The sequence below is a fragment of the Neoarius graeffei genome, chromosome 1 (assembly GCF_027579695.1).
Source record: "Neoarius graeffei isolate fNeoGra1 chromosome 1, fNeoGra1.pri, whole genome shotgun sequence".
Classification (NCBI taxonomy): Eukaryota; Metazoa; Chordata; class Actinopteri; order Siluriformes; family Ariidae; genus Neoarius; species Neoarius graeffei.
Window position 1 is genome coordinate 1,616,888 of NC_083569.1, and position 23,092 is coordinate 1,639,979.

Genomic DNA, 23,092 nt, shown 5'->3' on the forward strand with positions numbered 1-23,092 from the left:
CCTGCAATTACCACACTTGCATTCTTGGCCACAAAGAATGAACAAATGTCTCTCTTCTTAATGAGAGGACTGTCCATGATCTAACGCATTAACCTTTAGGTGTGTGCGGCATGTTGGGAGACGTGAGGGATGAGATTCTGCAGGAAGGAAGCATGTTCCATGATGGTTATTGGACACAATTTAAATCCTGACCAGAAATTCTCTGACAGTGTTGTCACATGACTGTGTTGAGAGAACACTAGCGTGTATGTTGCCACTTTTCAAGCTGAGCCAACAACAAAAGAATGCTGCTCAGCATTCGTATAAGTAAGATTAAGTGTGGGGTTTGAATTTCAAAATTTTTTGTCCTGTGTGTCAACTTGTTGGATGGTTGTACTGGTTATCTGTGACCGTCTACTTACAAACCACGGCAACCAGCTAAGCAGTGGTCAGCTTGTTGGTGATTCACTGCGTCTGGACATACTGTGGACCAGTGTTTCTCAACCACTGAGCCGTGGCCCACTAATGCGCCATCTAGTGGGCCGTGAATTTTTTATTTTTTCAAGTTGAAGCAAATTTTTACTCGTAGTAGGGTACAATCACTGGGTTGCATCCCATGTCACGTCTGCCTCATTAAGCTATGGTCACACTACAGCTCGTGATGTCTTGTGACAGGTTATCAATGAAAATGAGGCATTATGGCTGCGATGCTTGGCAATATACACACGAGCTAAAAGTTGTGGTCACGTAGCAAGCGGACATTTGACGGTCACACCTTCGCATGCTTGAGTCTGGCACAGCTCGAGTGGCCACGCTCACTCAGTAGCATGCTGTGCGTGCGCTTGGGACCCAGTTGTTATGGGAAACGCCTGATGCTGATTTGAGTGCAGTTGGCACACGCATATATGTAAGGATGCTGTTTTCAGAGAGTCTTTGTAAAGTACTATCATCATCACTGTCATGTTTATAACACTTAAATACTCTGCTTTATGATTCTAATTCGTTATAAATCTTATCCAACAATTTAGTGACCCATTTGGCTACAGACGGCCCCAAATTAAAAAAAAAAAAATCATGGTGGATGGCCTAGTTGCCCACTATAATGCTGCAGTGTCACATAGCCTTGACTCTTGCCACCTTCAAAACCCAGACTGTTCCTTTTTCCCCATCCTGCCCCTTAGCTTATCTCTGAGCTATGGTCCATGAAGGCCAGGGGTCATCAGCTTGAGAGGCTCTGTAAAAGATCTGGCCTCACAATCCATTGTGAAGCTTTCAAAGATCATGTGAGCGGGGGCGTCGTGGCTCAGGTGGTTAAGGCGCCATACCATGAATGCGGGTGACCCGGGTTCGATTCCGGCCCGAGGTCATTTCCCGATCCCTTCCCGTCTCTCTCTCTCTCCCGCTCATTTCCTGTCTCTACACTGTCCTATCCAATAAAGGTGCAAAAAGCCCAAAAAACTATCTTTAAAAAAAAAAAAAAAGATCATGTGAGGACCTACAAGGATGTTCTCTCTCAGGCCAAAATGGATTATTCTTCCACCATAATTAGTAACCACCATAATCACCCCAGACAACTTTTCTCTACCATCAACCAGCTACTTCACCCCCCTTGATGCTCCTCACCACTCTGATACCCCTGACTTTTGTCCAAGTTTCTTGACTTCTTCCAGGCCAAAGTGGATTCCATCCACCAACAGCTAATTGTTATTAAAGTGATAAAATCCTGGATGTCCTCCAACTTACTCGAGCTCAACAGCAATAAAATTTGAACTCCTGGTTGTGGCTCCCAAGCCACTACTCTGGAAGGCTGGTAACCACCTGCTGGAAGTGGATGGCTGGGTCACCTTTCCATCCCCGGAATTCCACAGCATGGGTGTCATTCTGGACTCCATTCTCTCATTTCAGTCACACATCAACCTCATTACTAAATCTGCCTTCTACCATATCAAGAACATCTCCAGACTCCGGCCTTCTTACTCTGTGACTGAGACCCTCATCCATGTATTCATCACCTCCCGCCTAGACTATTGCAGTGGTGTCCTGTTTGGCCTGCCCAGCAAAGCCCTGGACAAGCTGCAATACATGCAGAACTCTGCTCCGAGGCTTCTCATTCGTACCAAGCACTGGCAGCACATCACCCCCACCCTCATTCATTTTCACTGGCTCCCGGTCAAGTCCCACATCACATAAAATCCTCCTTCTCACCTATGAATCTCTTCATGCTCTTGCTCCCCAGTATATGTCGGAGCTCTTACACCACTACACCCCATCCTGGACTCTGTGGTCCACTGATAAGGGTATGCTCCTTATCCCCCACACCAGATGGTGGTCATTTGCAGATAGAGCCTTCAGTGTATCTGCCCCCCACTCTTTGGAACACTCTCCTTCTGGTGATCTGCAATGCTCCTTCCCTTAGTTCCTTAAAAAAAAAAAACCACCTAAAAACTCATTTGTTCACTCGGACTTTTCTGTATTTTTAATTTGTTTCACTATGTAAAGTGTCCTTAAGTTCCTTGAAAGACGTTATATAAATAAGTTATTATTTTAGGATTTATATAAAATAAAGCAAAAATACTGTATATGTCAAGATCTCATCTCATTATCTCTAGCCGCTTTATCCTTCTACAGGGTCGCAGGCAAGCTGGAGCCTATCCCAGCTGACTACGGGCGAAAGGCGGGGTACACCCTGGACAAGTCGCCAGGTCATGTGTCAAGATGTACTTTTTTATTTTTGGGGAGGTGGAGGTGATGGATCTGATGATGCAGGGTGTAAGGGGGGGGTGAGGGCACACAGGCAGGAGCTGGTCTCTTTCTAGTTGCTCTCTGCCTCCCTCTATTGACGGCACAAACCAGCCAGCTGGCCCCTTACACAATACAGTACATTTTTACTCACGGTTTACAGAGCAGCCTGCAAACTGTATTCTCTTTTCAGTTTATTCAGAATTTACTAACTTGTTTGATATTTTGTCCTTAAATGTATTTAATGTGTTCATTTTATTTGTTTGTTTGAATCAGGACAGCCTTTCAGTTGATGGAGAGTCACACAGCAGCAGCAGCAGCAGCAGTGCTGATCTTTCTGTAAGTCTGTTCCTTACTTTATCCCTTTTTTTTTTTTTAAATACGTGTCTGGGTGTTTCTTGTTCTCAGTGCTGTGTCTGACGGCATTTGTTTCTCGCCTCCAGGAAAAGTCAGGAGGAGTGCTGAGTGGTTTTTTCAGACGCTTTCCCAAACCGGCTCAGAACTGCACTGATGACCAGGTAGGAGAAACATCTGTACATCAGCAGAGTGGAGAAAATACGCTCTTCACTGAGCATTTAAGAGTGGAACTGAAACCAACAGAATTCAGTTCGAAAAGGACTTTAAAAAGATATTTTTCAGTAAGGATATTCGAGAAAGTTCACATTTCAGAGCTGGAGTCATTTCTACAGTAAAGACAAATACATGAATCTTAAATGAAAATAATAGTGTCCGTGTTTTTCTCCCCACATTCAGAGCAGCTGAACATGATCAAAAAAAAGTATAACGCATGGTTCACTAGCAAAGCTTGTTGAAACTTATGTATTACAGGTTGGGTAATTTTACTTCGCTTGCAGGGGAAATGGAATGGAAGTCGCGAGGCATGTTTTTGTCAATAATCATCTGCCTGAAGGTGGTAAAAGTTAAATCCCACCCATATTCACATAAGAGCTTAGATAATGCTACTGAGAGGCGACAGTAACAATAAGTTGGGCATTTAAAAAGCAACACTGCTTTAGTGGGATACAAGTCCACTTTTATCTTGTACCTTGGATTATTGATTTATTTAGAGGAATGTAAAGTACAGTACCCTACCTTTCCCATTTCACTTCCAGCTTTCATTCCCTTCTCTGAATAATTCAGTCCCTTTTCACGAGACTCAGCCTGTCTTCGAATGTCAGTTCTAGCAGTCATGTGGGACTGGGTTAAAACTGGGGTGTGTGTGTTTCAGGGTGCTGGGAGCTCAGACATCACAAAAAAGAAAGCTAAAATAGATGAAACCCCTCATGTCCTGCCAAGACCCAGTGAAGAGGTACAGTGTATTACAGTATAATAATGAAAAAGGGATTGTGATGTTTGTGAAGTTAATCAACTTTTCTGTTCATCAGGAGCTAAGAAACTCCATCACACCCCGTCTGAGTGTGACTCCAGCGGACACTGATCATAATCAGGTACAGCAGAGATTTACTCACCCTTCATCTCTCTCTCTCTCTGTACCTTATGTTCATACTAGTGGGCAGACAATGCGACTGGTGATCGTTCATTTTCTACGTAGATTGTGTACGAGACAGAGCTGCGACAATTTGAATTAAGAATTACTCGTGCTGCGATTAAAGTGACCAATCCAAATGATCAGGAAGAAAGGAGGCTGGCTCAGGGTAGAACATGTAGGACATGACAGTGGGTGATTCCTAATATGAATCTTATTTTTCTTTTCTTTTTCCCTGCTAGGATTCTGGTGTGTCAGTCAGTGAACAGCAGGTCAAAGGAAGTGAAGATGAAGGATGTCAGGTAACAAAACATTTCATAAAAGAGGAGTATGAGGATGAAGAGCAGAAAGGAAGATGAGGGGATGGCTACATTAATCACTCTGTCTGATAGTGTGGTGAACAGATTAATAGACCGAAAGTGTATTTGAAAGTCACTCTGGAACGGCGTGCTATTCCTTAATTACAGCATATCACAAGCACACATTACGATTGTAGTTTAGTATCTTGTGAAAAATTGTCAGAGCATGATGAAGAAAATAAAATGCAAAATAATTATCAGTTTGCCTACTAACACGCTAGCAGAACAAAAGGTGACCTGAGATACGGAACGTACTGGGTTCCTCTAGCTACTGATTAGAACCCGAGGAGCCTGGTGAACTACAAGGACCTACGTCGCTTAGACCTCGATTGCATGTGGAGTGACCTGCACTCAATAACAGACTACAAAGGGAGGAAAAACGGTGACGTCCACCCCACTAGGAGAGGAGTTTAACATGCACACTGTTCGCTTTAGAGCAGTGATTCTCAAACTGTGGTACGCGGGCTCCATTCTAGTGGTACGCCAAAGAATCACTTAATTAAATATAAATAAAATTTAAGAAATAAAATAAAACGTGAAATACTATCCATAATATCCGAATGGATGAAAATATCTTATCAACCGATGACAAGAAAATGAAAGGAGATACAAATTAAGTTAATAACTTTAAAAAGTTTGCAAGTGCTTCTGGGTAGCCATACGTAGCGTACGTACGCATTCCTGCCGGTTCCGCTGACAGACGGTTATCCGCCATTGGTAGACTAGGCTGTGATGGGAAAAGGTGGAGGTGGCTTTGCTAATTATGACGAGTAGGACAAAATTACTGTCGTGGCTTAAATCCGCGAATGGGAGCATGGATCAGGAGAGAGGGAGAACTGAAGAGGACGTGTGTGAGCCGAGCGCGGATGCTAACGACAGTGGCAAAACCAGCCCCAGAACTGCTAGCAAACGGCAGAAACCAGTGAGGAGGAAGTATGACGAAAAATACATAAAACTGGGATTCATCTGGAGCGGGACAGAGGCGCTGCCCAGGCCGCAGTGTGTTGTAGGCGGCGACGTTCTGAGCAATGAGTCCATGAAACCATCGCATCTCAAACGGCATCTTACAACCAAACACACAGCACTAAAGGACAAACCAATGGATTTTGTTTTTAACGAAAACGTGATGAACTGAAGCAGTCCAAGTCCACCATTCTGTCCTATGGTACACCCGTAGCCAAAGCACAGGAAGCTTCATATCGTGCCAGCCTCCTGATCGCCAGAGCCGGTAAGCCGCACACAATCGGGGAACTGCTGTGTTTACCATTAGCCAAAGAGATGACACGTATCATGTGTGGAGAGAAAGCTGCCAGAGAGTTAAACTTGACACCGTGTCAAGGAGAATAAACGACATGGCTGACGATGTTAAAAAGACGCTGATTGAGCGCATTAAGAACAGTAGATATTTTACCATACAGCTTGATGAGACTACAGATGTTGCAGATTTGGCCAATTTATTTGATTCATTATTTAAGTACAGTGTTTTATTTTCCTATATTTAAACACAGTGTTACTGTTCAAAGTACTGTGTGTAATGTTACAGTGGCCAACAATATTAAATATACTTGTTAAATAAAACCTCCGCCTTGTTTTTAATGAATACTTGGGCCGACTACGCTACTGTATTTTAATGTTGGTCATTATGGTGGTACTTGGAGAGCCACGTATTTTCTGAGGTGGTACTTGGTGAAAAAAGTTTGAGAACCACTGCTTTAGGGTGAACAGTATCTACCCAGCTGTAAGACTTCCTGTAGAGCAGAATAGCTGTGCCAGATGTGTCCACTTCCTCCTGAGCAGCTCACAGAAGTGAAGGTTATTACTTCTTATTTTTACATTAATCTCATGTATACACCTAAGCAGTTGAGGGTTAAGGGCCCAGCAGGGACAGCTTGGCATACTGGGATTTGACCTCACAACCTTCTGACCAGCAATCCAATGACCTAATCAATGAGCTACCATGATGAAACATGAACCCTCTCCAGTTTGCGCATCACTCCACAAGATCTATGAAGGACACTATTGCCTTTCCAATACACACTGCTCTCGCACACCTAGAGAGAAAGAGCAAGAAAAATCCTGCAACCTCGGAGGTGTGAACTACATACAGGTGATTTTTATAATCTAAATGTGGAGCCCAGAAAATCCACTTGAGTAGCTGCGTAACCCGACGCAGAATACCAGGAACTTTCCCCATGAAAATACTGATCTAACTTTTGGACTTAAAATCACAGACTGAACACTTATCTGAAATACTAGAAATCCGCTGATGAAATGACTGTGTGTGTGTGTGTGTGTGTGTGTGTGTGTGTGTGTGTTATACCAGATGGAAGATCAGGAAGTCAGCCAGCGCACTGAGGTAGAGCATGTTTACTTTACAAGTTCATCAAATAAGAATAATAATTGGATAATAAATGTGCAGAAACTATAATTTATTGTCGGAATATTTAAATGAACCCAGGTGGTGATGGAGCCTTGACATTTTGCTCAGATCCAAGAAACTTCAGTTTGCTGATAAATAATGCATTAAAATGTTTAGTGTAATATTTATACACACACTCAACACTGCACGTGTGAAATGTGTGTAACAGGACGACAGTGACGAGTGTGTGAACGAAGCCGCTGCTGCAGATGAGAAAGAGAAAGTACTGGTCTAATCATCATGTCTTCTACATTTCTGTTCATTTCTCTTGGAGAACTTAATAATAATAATAATAATAATAATGTTTGTTTATCCACTAAAGCCAAAGAAAAAGAAAGTAAAGAAAAAGAAGAATCCGTTCATGCTTCATGTGACACCTAAGGTAGGGATAAATTCTTTGATTTTTTTTGTGCGTTTTTCATTTGAAAACTGGAAACACCCTGCTATTGGAGTTCTGATTTGGCATAAAATATGAAATTAAATAAATGTGATGAAGTTGATATACATGCATGAAATCAATGAGGTAGTTTTTGATTCACAAATGAAATTAAATACCAGATTGTTTACTTATGTACAATTTAATACACCAAATCATATCGTGGACTGTTTCTGATTTCGAAAAGAAAATCAAATGGTTGTTAGTTATTTACGTGCCGTAGTTTCCTTAACGACAGTAATGAGTAGAAGACTGCGACTATCTGAGCCTGATTTCTGCTGTAAAATAATTTGAGTTCTGTTTCATGTAGAGCATCGTAACACCATCACAGGCATTGAATAGCGCAATATAACTAATTATGTATCAGTATTATGTCTGAATTTATGTTCATTTATCTTACAGAACTGAACTGTACATGCAGCATCGTGTTTGTTTAGTAATTTATTCAGTTCAATAAGTTTTATATTTATTTATTTCAGAGTAAAATGATTCAGAAGATCAGCGGAGAAGACGGCACTGAGGCTTTAGAGGTATTCATAGAGGGGGGATTTTACTGACTTTCAATCTTTGGTTTAACGCAGGGCTTTTCAAAGTGTGGGGCGCGCCCCCCCTGGGGGGCGCCAGAGTTCTTCAGGGGGGGCGCAACGTGAGGAGCCTTTACCAGAGACAAAATGGATTGATTTTTAGTACCTAAAGCTACAGTGAGTGAGGAGACAGAGTTTGGGCCAAGCAAAAAAAAACCAGAGCCTCCAGGATGTTGCGATTTGCAAATTCAACCAATCCCCGCGAATTCAGGGCGGTGTTACAATTATATCCAATCATCGCAACTTTCCCGCAAATTTGACCAATCGTTGGCGTCGTCTTGAGGTGACGTCGACAAACTACCTTCCGCCTTACTTCCGTGTTTACGTTCAAGAGAAGCAGCATGCGCGCAGTGTTGCCAGATTAGTTTTAAGTGCATTTTGGCGGGTTTTGAACATATTTTGGACTGGAAAACGTCAGCAGTATCTGGCAACATTGCATGATGTGCGAGTCAGTGTTTATGTAGGCTTAAATTCTGTTACTGAAAGTGTGTTATGTTTACAGTGAAGCACTGTGTGCACTTTATTATTTTTTTTACTTAATACAAGAAAGTAATGGATACCAACATTTTTGCCAAAATGGTATTTTATTTTCCATTGTTTAGGCAGCTTCAGCATCATACTGTGAGATTCTGTTCAAATTGTTTTTTTTCTTCTATGAAGCCTGAGCCATTTATTTTATTAGTTTATGATTATTGTTTAATTTAGTCTTCAGGAGAGACTGCCTGCACACAGTACTAGTATTAATAGTTTTTTTTTTCTTACATGAAAGCTGAGGCATTTATATTATATTTTAAGGTAACTTCATGTTGTGCTGTGAGGTTCTCTGCACTTTAACTTTTGAACCAACAGGTGCATTTGGATAAGTAAAGCCTATTTTTCTGCATTTTTGTAGTCCTGGTAATCTTTTGTATTGGTAAAGTTGTTTATAGGACCATTTCTCAGTGTCTTTGTTTTTTAATCAATAGTTTTTCAGTAATAACTTAATATTTAACATATCACTCAATTTTAATCACAAAAAGAGAAAATCGCAACAATTTCTCGCAACTTTCACTTCTTCCCGCAATGTAATCGCAACAAAAACCTAAACAACATTAAGTATAGCAACAACAAAAATTGTGGGGGGGGTGCTGTTGTTTATTTGCTCTCCGAGGGGGGCCGACTCTCCCACACTTTGAAAACCCCTGGTTTAACGTATTCTGAATAATGAAAGTAAACACTTAATCATAAATCCAAAGCAGAGACCCGCACTTGATTTTCACCACTATTTTAGTTGACCATTCCTTAATTAAACTAAACTTTCCATAGTGGAGCCAAACCCAGATATCTTTGGGCTGCAAAGCTGCTGAAATTTCCTTTTTTAAAACTTTCTTCTTCTACACAGTGCCACATGCACAGCTGTAAAACATTTATTGATTTATTCTAGGAATTTTTTCTTCCCTCATTTTTTTTCTTTGATTGTTTCTTCCATATTCTGCTTCTCTATGGAGAAGTTAATTACAAACCCTCAGTCAGACTGCACACAGTAAAGTCTTTTCTTTCACATGCAAAGCTATCTTTGCTAATTTGAGCAAAAAATGTGCTGTTTGTTTAGTGCTGAGAATTTAATGAAATGTTTTTGTACAATGAACACAAATTACAGAGCCTGTAAACAACAAGCAGGGTCTATTTTTGTGAAATAAGCAGTAAAAATTAAAATGGTTATTTATTGTCGTATTGGTCCCACATTGTCATTGACTCAGTGTTTATAGGTTTCTTTCTGGTGCATTCTGCTCCGACTTGTTCACTAAAGTCTTCCTATGGATCCCATAAATGGAAATGTAGGCGGGTCATTGAATGTGCATATGTCAAAGGAAGCAATTTCAATTGGCTGTGCTTTTAAGATTATAGCATGTGCATGTGTTTGTGATGTAAAAATGAAATCTCAGTAAATCATAATCAGATCTTTCCCTACCTTTAATGTGATGTAGCAACTAAGATAATTTAAGTAAGAAAAAAAATCACATTTTCGTAACAAAAAGAAACAATGAAGTAATTCCTTTAGATATTGAGGACCATGGTCATGGAGTGCTTTAATTGTGAATAGAATAATTTTATATAGAACAGGAAGCTAGTGGAGGTTCTGGAGGATAGGGTGATGTGTGCTGAACATTTACTGTGGGCGAGGACTCTGGCTGCAGAGTTTTGAATATATCGTAAGCCGAGCAATGTACTTGGCTGGAGACCAATGAACAAAAAAAAATCACAATAATCTAATCAGGATGTAATAAAAGCATGGATGAGTGTTTGTGTCCTTGGTGCTAAGTGCAGGATGGAGACATGCAATGTCACGAAGGTGAAAAAAGGCCATTTTAGACAGGGCATTTGTGATTTTTCAAAAGAGAGGGCAGAATCAAAGATAACACCTTGGTTATGTACAGTAAATGAAGGTTTAATGAACATACCATCAATGACCAGATTAAAAGTACTACTAGAAGAGGTGATTGATTTGGAACCACTCAGAAGAAGGCATGTTTTGCTTGTATTAAGTTTTAAAAAGTTAGCATTCATCCACAGCTTTAGGTTGTGGATGCATTCAGAGAGGGAGGGGGCGGGCCAGATGTAGAAGGTCTGCAGCTGATGTAAATCTGTTTATCGATGAAAAGTGAAACCGTGACAACAGATAATTTGGCCCAGGGGAAGCACATACATAATAAACAGAAAAGGACCTGAGACAGAACCCTGTGGGATGCCACAACTGATGGATACCATGGAAGACTTGTACTTGGCAATGGGAATAAACTGCTGTCTATTTGTGAGTTTGGATTTTAACCAGGAAAAGGCCGAACCAGAAATACCAACAGCAGAGAGACAGGAGAGAAGTAGTACATGACCATGTCAAAAGCACAGCTAAGGTCCAAAAGGAGGAATGAGCCATTCCTCCGAATCGGTGCCATTTCCGTCCCTAGAAAATTATATGTATAAATGCACATAAAAATGTACTTTAAAATACATGTCCTTATTACGCAGAATGTCCTGCACATTGATCTGATTTCAAATTTAAGATATATAATTGTAAGGATTAATAATAACTACCTAAAACACTGAAAAATAGCATGTGTTACCTGTCCCTGCACTCTATACTTAACTATGAAATATTATGATTAAAATCCTTCAGAAACAGTATTTCTTTTGCACTGTTGTGTGACTCCATATCCTATCCATGGTTTAAATATATTTTTTTTTTCATAAGAAATCCACAATATCTTAGTTAAAATACACATTTTAGTCGTGTCCCTGGGTTTTCATTCAGTCCTGTTACCCAAACATATTACCCCATCTGACAAATTTGGAACATTCCATAAATCACATGCTCAACAGGAAGTTACATCAAGTGTGTCTTCTGAAGGCCATGGGAAGACCAAAAGTTAGTTCTCTCATTTACTTTTCTGTATATTTGATGATTTTTTTAACTTCGATAAGGTCAATGTCAACATACTGTCCTGTTACTTAAATTATTTCTTAGATATTTGTTTATTTTAAAAATACAGATTTTTGGTAAATCACTAGAATGTGCTAAGTGTGGTCATGCTATTAGCGATGACACCATGTGGCTTAATTCCATGTGTTAGCTAATCCTAGGCTAAAAACTCAGTCCTGTTACTTTCAGTCCTGTTACTCATATAAAGAGTATGCAGCCATCTTTGACTTCCAAACCTTGTACAAAAAAATAAATAACGTAGCCTGAGGTCGACCAATACACATTTTGAATAGTTAAATATGTGTGTTATTATAATCAGTGTTGAAAAGATATAACAAATTAAGTTTAATTTGGGAGTGGTACAACAAGCAAATGGCACCCATTCGGTGGAATGTCCCGAATATATTAAGTGCCCCCAACATCAGCAGAACACAGGTGGTCATAAACTACCCTAAGAAGTGTAGACTCAGTACTGTGAAATAAACAAAAACCAGATTGAAATAGTTCATAAAGATTATTAGTGGCAAGATGTGACTGTAGCCGGGTGGCAACAACCCTTTCAAGAAGTTTTGCAATGTATGGTAGAATAGAAATCGGTCTATAGTCACTAAAATCAGATAGCTTGAGACCAGGTTTAATTGAAATAAATTTATTCAGATAAAAACAAATCCTATCCATCCATCCATTATCTGTCTCTGCTTATCCTGTGCAGGGTCGCAGGCAAGCTGGAGCCTATCCCAGCTGACTATGGGCGAGAGGTGGGGTACACCCTAGACAAGTCACAAGGTCATCGCAGGGCTGACGTACAGTACCTTGCAAAAGTATTCATACCCCTTGAACTTTTTCACATTTTTCCACTTTACAACCACGAACTTAAGTTTTTTATTGAGATTTTATGTGATAGACCAACACAGAGTAGCACATAATTGTGAAGTGAAATGAAAATGATAAATGGTCTTCAAAATTTTAAACAAATAAAAATCTGAAAAATGTGATGTGCATTAGTATTCAGCCCCCCTGCGTCAATACTTTGTAGAGCCACCTTTTGCTGCAGTTACAGCTGCAAGTCTTTTGTGGTATGTCTCTACCAGCTTTGCACATCTAGACACTGAAATTTTTGCCCATTCTTCTTTGCAAAATAGCTCAAGCTCAGCCAGATTGGATGGAGAGCGTCTGTGAACAGCAATTTTCAAGTCTTGCCACAGATGCTCAATGGGATTTAGGTCTGGACTTTGACTGGGCCATTCTAACACATGAATATTCTTTGATCTAAACCATTCCATTGTAGCTCTGGCTGTATGTTTAGGGTCATTGTCTTGCTGGAAGGTGAATCTCCTTCCCAGTCTCAAGTCTTTTGCAGCCTCCAACAGGTTTTCTTCCAGGATTGCCCTGTATTTAGCTCCATCCATCTTCATCAACTCTGACCAGCTTCCCTGTCCCTGCTGAAGAAAAGCATCCCCATAGCATGATGCTGCCGCCACCATGTTTCACAGTGGGGATGGTGTGTGCAGGGTGATGAGCAGTGTTAGTTTTCCGCCACACATGGCGCTTTGCATTTAGGCCAAAAAGTTCAACTTTGGTCTCATCTGACCAAAGCACCTTCTTCCACATGTTTGCTGTGTCCCCTACATGGCTTCTTATGCCTGTCTTTCAACAATGGCTTTCTTCTTGCCACTCTTCCAAAAAGGCCAGATTTGTGGAGTGTACGGCTTATAGTTGTCCTGTGCACAGGTTCTCCCACCTGAGCTGTGGATTTCTGCAGCTCCTCCAGAGTGATCATGGGCCTCTTGGCTGCTTCTCTGACCAGTGCTCTCCTTGCTCGCTCTGTCAGTTTAGGTGGACGGCCATGTCTTGGTAGGTTTGTAGTTGTGCCATACTTTTTCCATTTTTGAATGATGGATTGAACAGTGCTTCTTGAGATGTTCAGAGCTTGGGATATTTTTTTATAACCTAACCCTGCTTTAAACTTCTCCAGAACTTTATCCCTGACCTGTCTGGTGAGTTCTTTGGTCTTCATGATGCTGTTTGTTCTTCAGTGTTCTCTAACAAACCACTGAGGCCTTCACAGAATAAGTATTTATGCTGATAGTAAATTACACAGTAGGACTCTATTAACTAATTAGACGACTTCTGAAGGCAATTGATTGCACTGGATTGTATTTAGAGGTATCAGAGTACAGGGGGCTGAATACTAATGCACACCACATTTTTCAGATTTTTATTTGTTTAAAATTTTGAAGACCATTTATCATTTTCGTTTCACTTCACAATTATGTGCTACTCTGTGTTGGTCTATCACATAAAATCTCAATAAAAAACTTGTAAGTTTGTGGTTGTAAAGTGGAAAAATGTGGAAAAGTTCAAGGGGTATGAATACTTTTGCAAGGCACTGTATTCAACATTCAAAAAGAGACAAACAATTCACACCTAATTTAGAGCCACCAATTAACCTGCATGTCTTTGGACTGTGGAGGAAACCAGAGCACCCAGAGGAAACCCACGCAGACACGGGGAGAACTTGCAAACTCCACACAGAAAGGCCCCCATTGGCCACTGGGCTCGAACCCAGAACCTTCTTGCTGTGAGGCGACAGTGCTAACCACTACACCACCATGTCACCCTAAACAAATCCCTCATGAAGAAATTTTTCATCAAAAACGTGTCACTATTATTGGTGCCTCTGTAGTTAATATTTTATACAACCTCTCTTTGCCAGTAAAACAGTACTGAGTCTCTCAAATAACACTATAAAGTTGGAGATACAGAACAGGGCATCTGAGACCATTCCTCTTTACTCAATCTCTCCAGATCATCCAGGGTCCTCAGCCCTCTCTTGTGCTTGCTCCTCTTCAGGCTCACCCCACAAGTTTTCACTGGCGTTCAGATCAGGGGACTGAAATGGCTAAGGCAGAAGCTTGAGTCTGTGCTCAGCGAACCATTTTTGTGCTGATTTGGACATGTGCTTTGGATTATTGTCCTGCTGGAAGGTCCAATGACGACCCAGTTTTAGTCTCCTGACAGAGGCAGCCAGATTCTGGTTTAAAATGTCCTGGGATTTCATGGAGTCCTTGATTGCCATGTACCCTAACAAGGTTTCCAGAGCCTTTGGAGGAAAAATAGCCCTCAAACATCACAGAACTTCTGCATATTTTACAGTTGGGATCAGGTTCTTTTCATTATAGCCATCCTTCTTTTGACACCAAACCCACCTTGAGTGTTTATTGCCAGAATGCTCCATTTTTGTTACATCGGACCATAGAACATGGTTCCACTCAAAGTTGTAGCGTTTCACAAACTTCAGGCACTTTTCATTTGCTTTTAACTGACAGAAAAGGCTTTTTTTTTTTGTCATACCATCCAAATGATTTGTTGGCATGGTGGTTTTAGAAACTTAGAAACCCCAAGATGTTACTTTTTCCTTGTGATTCATGAACAGTGATTCTTGGATTTTTTTTTTTTTTTTGGCCTCTCTTACTCTTCTTGCTGTGCTTGGGAGTAAAATAAACTTGGGCCTTCTTTTAGGCATGTTTGTAACCATTCTAGTTGGTGTCCACTTTTTAAATTAATCGCCCCAACTGTGGACGTTTTCAGGCAAGTAGTTTTTTTTTTTTTTAAATAACCATTCTGTGACTTATGAAGGTCAACGCACTTTTCTCCCTTATTTAGTTTGTGTTCTATCTTTCCCATGTTGATGGATGACAAAGGGAATTTGGCCTTTGTGTCACCTCATATTTGTTTCCCAGTTAATCAGGAAGTCGTGGATTACAGCTTGAAAGTTCCTCATCTCATTATTTCTAGCCGCTTTATCCTTCTACAGGGTCGCAGGCAAGCTGGAGCCTATCCCAGCTGACTACAGGCGAAAGGCGGGGTACACCCTGGACAAGTCGCCAGGTCATCACAGGGCTGACACATAGACACAGACAACCATTCACACTCACATTCACACCTACGGTCAATTTAGAGTCACCAGTTAACCTAACCTGCATGTCTTTGGACTGTGGGGGAAACCGGAGCACCCGGAGGAAACCCACGCGGACACGGGGAGAACATGCAAACTCCACACAGAAAGGCCCTCGCCGGCCCCGGGGCTCAAACCCAGGACCTTCTTGCTGTGAGGCGACAGTGCTAACCACTACACCACCGTGCCGCCCTTGAAAGTTCCTAAACACTCCAATCAACTAAAACATGTACAATTTAAATGGGAAACATGCTTCAGTTACATTGTGTTCACAATCATTTCAGGGGGGCCAATAACAGTGGCACATGTGGTTTTTGTTAAAAATAATTTGAGAGATTTGTTTTTCTCTGTATATTTTTTTCCAATTAAAGTTTGGATTTTTCTCAGTGTGAGATGAAGCTATTTTACCAAAAGGTGGAGTTTTTTTCTAACCCCTTTTTACTAATCTTTATAAGGGGTGCCAATAATTGTGGAGGGCACTGTTGTCCCATAGATAGGCAACAGACGGATGTAAAAGCTGAAAGTGCTTATTCAGGCAAACAAATCCAAATCATAAGGCAGAAAGCATAATGAAAAACAGGCAATGGTCAGGCGAGACACAAGATATCACAGGCAATATCAAAAAGGCCAAAGTCCAAAAACAAAGTGGCACAATAATCAAAAGGCTTTGTAAAGTCAGACACACGAAACTGAGCATATACTTCGCAACTGGTTGTGAAAGCTAGAGTCCTTAAATAGTGTGCTGTGGTAATTGTGCACTGGTGAATGTACTCAGGGTGACTGTGAGCGGTGGATTACTAGCCTGGCTAACGCGACTTCAAAGCTCTCCGAGCATTTGGTCTGGCCAAGCTATTAAGCCAAACCGTTTCCCAGAGCCCATGGTTGACCCGCCTCCCTGAAATGCCTCAGTTTGCTACTGGTCGAAGCCAGAAAAGGCTGTGACGAAGCTTAAACCAATCACATCACTCTTTCCTCTGACACATGCGACGCAACAGGGCTAACTGGTAGATTAAACTCTTACCGAAGCCGGTCGGGAGCAAGGCGAAAACGTCCTTCCTTTCAATAAATACCTCCAGGGCTGCTCTTTGCTCCGTTTTCAATGAGAACTTCCCGTTGAATGCTTTCAATACAGCATCTACCGCTGTGTCAAAGGCTTGCCGCTGCTCCATGTTCGTAATGTTTCTAGTGAATGAAGCGCTTCCGGCATAGATTCTGTAAACAATCTATGGCTTCCGGTCGCAGTTCTACTACGTCACTGCCTTGAACACGCCTCTACCCAGGGCCGTTGGAGATGCTCAAAGTTGATTGGTTCCCAATTTTTCGGGAGCTTGGAAATGCTGTAGATAGCCTGCCTGGCCAGACTAAGCTCGGAACAGGCCCTCGTGTTGCGTCACGCTTAGGATGGGCGGGCCCAGGCTAGTGGATTACAGGATGGAGGATGATGTCTGTGGCAGCCATATTTGAAGGCTGCAGTGAATTCTGGGAAGTGGCATCTTGAGTGCAAGCAGATGCAGAAGTGACAACTGTTGGGCACCACTGTTGGGTTGCCACACCTTGCAGTTTAAAAAAAAAAAAAAACATGCAAAAATCATTCTTGTTTTCCATTGTTATTGTGAGATCACTGTCCTATTTAGTACTCATATGATATGAATAGTATAGATGTAGTCATAGCTCTTTTATTAATATTATAAATATCTCAGTCATGAAAAATGAATATCTGAATTTGAGAATGTATTTAAAAATTATTTGCAAGCATTAAAAAACATGCAAACTGAGGACAGTCTTATCAGTGGGGTTGTCTAAATATTTTGTCTTTTTTCCTCGTTGAAGAAATCCCTCATGGAGCAGCTGAATGAGTTTGGTCTTAATCCAGTTCACAGTGAAGATGAGGAGGTTTTTCAGAAATGCATCTACATATACACATGTATAATTCTTTTTTTTTTTTTCTACAATTGGTTTAAATAAAGAAAAATGACTTTTCTGTCATAGGATCTTGACAGCCTCATGGAGTGGTGGAGCACGGTCGAACGTGAGTGTTTTTTAAAGCAAATATAAAGATTTTAGTTGGGGAACAACAATGAAGCTGAGAAAGTCTGACATAAATGAATAGTAAGATGACCTGCTTGTGTTGTTCAGAATGGGAGCCGACGTCCAAACAGGAAGATATGACGGAAAAAGAGGAGGCTAGGTAAGCTGCTTAGCGGCACGTTAGTAAAGTATTGTATCTCTCTGATCTACAAACATCATACAAAGGCTTTGTGTTGCAAAATTATTATTACTACTTTTTGCCCATTCTTGTGCAAATTTTAAAATATTAGAAAACTACGGTCATTTTCCTCTCTTTAGGGCATTTGCTTTAACAGCTGAAAAAGTGCAACGAGGCATTCGGGTGTTTAATCAGCTGTTTTCAGAGCGAGCAGAAGCTCTTTGGCAGCACATCATCGACCTCAACCACATCGCCGATGGTCTGGACCGTTTCAACAAAAGGACCAAAGTTGCCCAGATCACAGGAGGCTCCACCAGTGCTGTTGGGGGTGTGGCCACTATAACGGGCCTTGCCCTAGCACCCGTCACTATGGGAACATCCTTGATTGTCACAGCAGTGGGTCTGGGTGTGGCCGCAGCAGGCGGGTTAACGTCGGCCACGGCTGGTATCTCCAACACCGTCCATGGCTCGATAGACCGCAAGAAAGTGGAGCACATTGTGAAGGACTTTCAGAGCAAGATGGCCGACATTGACAAATGCACGAGGTTCATCAAACGAGGCATCGAGAACCTGCGAGAGTTAAATGCTCCCAAGGTGAGGACGAGTTCTGTGAAACCTAATGACAGTCCTTTCAATAAGATTTCCATTTATGTAATGAACATTAATTGTATTTGACCTTTTAACAGATCTGACTTGAAACCTAAGTAACTTGTAGCCTTCGTTAGTTAGCTAGCTTACACTACTTTTTTTTTTTTTTTTTAAAGTCTAGTTGGACAGATGGCTAAATATTGCATTCACAGCGCCTCTGAGCACAACATACTGGTGATAAATTAATAACGACGTGAATGTTTTAAAAATTGATTGCTTTATTCCGAACAGTAAAGAAGAAAGATATAAAAAAATTAAAATGCAATAATCAAAACATCATAAACAAATAGAGTAGCGTAGCCACAAGGCTTTTAATATTGTAACCTATGATTGATCTCATTTTGACTAAAGGTGAAACAGCTAAAGCGGTACGAGAGTGATGTCTCTGGAGTCAACGATATCTACGAGGACGGTGCCATGGCAGGCAAAGCAGTGCTCATCAATGCCAATGAAATCACCAAGTTCACACAAGTCGCCATGACAGCGGGTGGCACAGCTGCCAGAGCAGTGCAGGTTGCAGCCATGGCAACTGGCATCCTCACTGGTCTCTTTGTTGCCATGGATGTTTACTTCGTGGCAAAGGATTCTAAAGAACTTAAGAAAGGAGCCAAGTCAGAATTTGCCAAAAAGATCAGGGAGGTGGCAGAGCAGCTGCATCAAGGACTGGTGGAGCTCAATGTTATCCGAGAGGAGCTGCAAAGTTCAGAAAGCTCCGAAACCTCCATGAGCTCCATATCTAGCCCCTCAGCCTCCACTTGCACCACCTCCTTGACCTCCTCTTCATCCACCTCTGGCATCTCTAGCTCTTCTACCTCCATCTCTTCACTCTCCTCCACTTCTACCAGCTCCTCCAGTTTCTCTTCTCCTTCACAGAACACTGAAGCACACATAGAACCTCAAGCTCAGTCCTGACACAGTCCTGTCTTAAACAAATTGTACGTCCTCCTCTTCCATCTCCAAATGATTCACCTTCATTTTATCAACATCCTTATCTAAAACCTGCACCTTCTTATTCTCCTCTGAGATTCACCTGAAACACACTCCCATATCAATAATTAACAATGCTACTACCACAATTCTGTGCCTTTTCCTGCACATGCCCCTGAATCTCTTCCTTTTTATCCTCCACCTTACAACCTCAAGCAGAAATAGTGCCAGAAGTAATGTGATTCACAAATGATGGGGGGTGGGGGGGTTGGATTTGTGAAATTGATGACAGACATACAAAAATGTTGCTGATTTATTTGCATTCTGTCTTTACAGTTGTGGAACCTGCCCTGTATTTGTCAGTAGCGTTTCTATCTGCAAAAAAACACACTTTTTTTTTTTTTTTTTTGATAGCCATGTTTTGTATTTGCAAAGCACATTGTGTGTTTGAGCGGTGTGTATATTTGCAAATCGTGTGGCATTTGTAAAACATTTTGGCAGCTTTCTAACGCCATGTGTTCCAGTTCTACCCTTTTAAACCTCCTCTACTTGTCTTCCTCTTCTCATCACCTCCTTATACTTCTCCTCCTCCACCTTTCTTCTCTCGTACCTCTGTATCCACTCCCTTCAACACCTCCTGAACCTCAGTCATGCATACTCTCATCCTGTACCTCCTCCTCTCCCCCACCTCCTGAATCTAATCCACTTTCTTCTGCACCTTTTCCTTGATTACAATCATAGTAGACCATTTCCTCCTCAACCTCTTTAACTTCTCCACTCAGTGATGAACCCAACCGAGACATTCCCGCTGTTCTCTTGTTAGACACTGACAGTAAGCATAAGTCAGATGTTCATGGATAATTCCTGTAGAACATTTTATTAAAGTCTTGATTTGCCTTCAGCAATATTGATTCTCCTTTGATCACTATTTGTGATTGATTTGCAAACACATACTACCGTTCTTAAGTCTTATTTTTTTATCATTCCCTTGATTTTCTAACCATTTCTTCATCAACAGTTTTTGAAAAATTGTCCCCAAACCTATTTTAACTCCTCGGTCTTGTGCGCCAGTAGTGGTTTTGTATACAACTAAATGACTGGTTTGCTAGTTTTTTTTAATTGCCATTTTAATCACTAGTTTTCCCATAGAGAACGCCTTGAGAGAATTTTATGTCCCCCTAGGGGCAAGGACCACCTTTGGGTATTTTGGTAAACATTTTGGCTCAAATGTAATGGACAGTTACCCATGTCATATGTTAAGAGCTCTGCTTTGGCTTAACCCTTTGGGGTTGAGCACTTCACCAGCAAAGCCCAACAGGTTTAGAATGAGTAGGTCATGTATTTGGATAAATATTTAAGTTTTTTATCAGACAAGCATGATAAACATATTGACAAACTTTATACGTTATACTTTCCTATGTGCCCACTGCTAAATAATATAGTTTTTAAATTACCCAAATGAGATGAAACAGAACTTGTCACCTTACTCAGTCACACTGGAGTCAGAGTACCGAATGCCCGCTTACGCATTTATAACAGATTATTCACATGGTAACGGCATGATAATCACTTTCACTCTTTCGGCTTCGATTGGTTTGTCTTTCACCATAGGAACCCCCACCGTAAACAGAATAATATCTGTCAGACATAGTTTAAGCTATTTGGAGGTAAAATTTGTTGTGAGATGGCATGTGGATTTTATGCACTTTGGATGATTCAGGACAGCGATTCAATTCAATCTTGAGAACTGTGACACTGATGATGAGCAGCGCCCCCCCTTAAATAAATAGCTGGATCGAGTCAAAGTTAAGATGAACTTGAGTAAGTGTAAATATTTTTATTCTACGTCTGATGAGCAGATCGGTTGGTATGCGTGTGCTGTAGTGCATACACGGGAAAAAAATGTCTGAGCAATTTTTTCCAGAGTTAAAAGTATTTTCCTCAAAAATAGTTAATTTTACTCCATTTTGAGTTTAGAAAGTAAAATTTGGAGTGGGAGCAAAATTACAGTAATTGTGTAACGCAGTTGGTTGTGGCTCTGAACTGAGTAAAATAGTACAAGAGTTAATTTCAAGACACCCTGAATCGAGTCAAATACCAAAATGAAGTCAAATACCAGATAAATGAAGGTGTTGTAAAAATCAGTTTTAGAACTGTGTTGGAATGTGTGAAAAAACATGACCTTACCCATTGGGACTTGACCTGATGGGATTAAGAGTTGGCAATGGGAAGAGTTTTCACTCTTCTCATGGAATGGAAATTTTTACCCTTCTCACTGAATACCCCTCCCACTGCCAACCCTTTATTCCAAAACAATAGGACACACATTTTTTGATGGCCAGTTAATTGTCCAAATCAATGGATCAGATTTAAGTTTTTGTGTTTGATCCATTCCTCAGACTGAACAGAATCACCTCAAGTGACCAAAACGGTTTGTCCCAGTGGGTCAGGTCATGTTTTTACACACATTCCAACAGTTCTAAAACTGCTTTTTACAACATCTTCACTTATCTGGTATTTGACTTTATTTTGGTATTTTGCTCTGTTCAGTGTGTCTTGAAATTAACTCTTGTACCATTTTACACAGTTCAGAGCCACAACCAACTCTGTTATACAATTACTCTGTAACTTTGCTCCCACTCCAACTCCAGATTTTACACTCTAAACTCAAAGTAGAGCAAACTTAACTATTTTTGAGGAAAATACTTATAACTCTGGAAAAAATTGCTCAGCCATTTTTCCTGTGTTTGCACTACACCGCAGGCACATCAACCGATATGCTTATAATTAATAGAAGAAATATTTACACTGACTTGAGTTGATCTTTGGCTGGACGAGTCAAAGTGTAGGAAAAAAAAAAGGGCACCGCGTTGCAGTTCTCAAGATGGAATTGAATCGCCGTCCTGAATCATCCAAAGTGCATAAAATCCGCGTGCCATCTCGCAACAAGTTTTACCTCTAAATAGCTTGAACTTTGTCTGACAGGTTTTATCCTCTTTACGGTAGGTGTTCTCACCGCGAAAGAGAAGCCAATCAAAGCCAAAAGAGTGAAAAGTGATCACCAACGTTCCACGTGTCCTGCCTGATAAGTGGTTATGGATAACAGGATTCCATAACCGCTTATCAGGCAGGACACGTGGAATGTTGGTAAGTGACGTTTGTGCTAGGGCAGGTCTAACCTGTAGGTGACACCACTGACACGCTGGAAAACCTTGAAAGGGCTGATATACCTTCCACTAAGTTTCTGACAAGCTTGAGGACTCCTGATGTCTTTGTTTGATTACCACAGTCTGTCACCTGGGCTATAGTGGGGAGTTTCTCCTCTAGGACAGTCAATGAAGTGCTTGTAACAGTGGTAATGACCCAACTATTCAACATTTAAATTGAGTGTTTTATGGAGGAAAAGTGAATATCTTCTAAACATGATCTATTACGTACAACCCCAATTCCAAAAAAGTTGGGACACTGTGTAAAATATAAATAATAACAGAATGTGAAGATTTGAAAGACATGGAAAACCTACATTTCATTGAAAATAGTATAAAGACAATATATCAAATGTAGAAACTGAGAAATGTTGTTTCTCGAAAAATATATGCTCATTTTGAATTTGATGTCAGCAACATATTTCAAAACAGTTGGGACGGGGCAACAAAAGACTGACAAAATTGTGTAATGCTAAAAAAAAAAACCCTAATTTGGTTAACTGGCAACAAGTCAGTAACATGATTGGGTATAAAAAGTACATCTCAGAGACTCAGTCTCTCAGAAGTAAAGATGGGGCGGGGTTCACCACTCTGTGAAAGACTACATGGGCAAACAGTGCAACATTTTAAGAATAACGTTCCTCAATGTAAAATTGCAAAGAATTTGGGGATCACATCATCTATGGGT

General features: G+C 40.9%; 1 protein-coding gene across 5 annotated transcripts in view; it reads left to right on the plus strand.

Annotated features, from left to right (window-relative positions):
• The window catches only part of LOC132890661 (nucleolar protein dao-5-like), an 88,695-nt gene extending 68,592 nt beyond the window's left edge, over nucleotides 1-20,103 (plus strand). For all 5 annotated transcript variants that reach the window (XM_060927738.1, XM_060927775.1, XM_060927765.1 and 2 more), the window contains 14 exons: nucleotides 2,995-3,057; nucleotides 3,162-3,236; nucleotides 3,947-4,027; nucleotides 4,104-4,166; nucleotides 4,447-4,506; nucleotides 6,887-6,919; nucleotides 7,152-7,205; nucleotides 7,305-7,364; nucleotides 7,898-7,948; nucleotides 17,248-17,310; nucleotides 17,407-17,446; nucleotides 17,554-17,605; nucleotides 17,764-18,217; nucleotides 18,623-20,103. In XM_060927738.1, the coding sequence (XP_060783721.1) occupies nucleotides 2,995-3,057; nucleotides 3,162-3,236; nucleotides 3,947-4,027; nucleotides 4,104-4,166; nucleotides 4,447-4,506; nucleotides 6,887-6,919; nucleotides 7,152-7,205; nucleotides 7,305-7,364; nucleotides 7,898-7,948; nucleotides 17,248-17,310; nucleotides 17,407-17,446; nucleotides 17,554-17,605; nucleotides 17,764-18,217; nucleotides 18,623-19,183 (1,710 nt within the window). In that variant the 3' untranslated portion in view covers nucleotides 19,184-20,103. The remainder of the gene's footprint in view (nucleotides 1-2,994; nucleotides 3,058-3,161; nucleotides 3,237-3,946; nucleotides 4,028-4,103; nucleotides 4,167-4,446; nucleotides 4,507-6,886; nucleotides 6,920-7,151; nucleotides 7,206-7,304; nucleotides 7,365-7,897; nucleotides 7,949-17,247; nucleotides 17,311-17,406; nucleotides 17,447-17,553; nucleotides 17,606-17,763; nucleotides 18,218-18,622) is intronic.
• The last annotated feature ends 2,989 nt before the right edge of the window (nucleotides 20,104-23,092 follow it).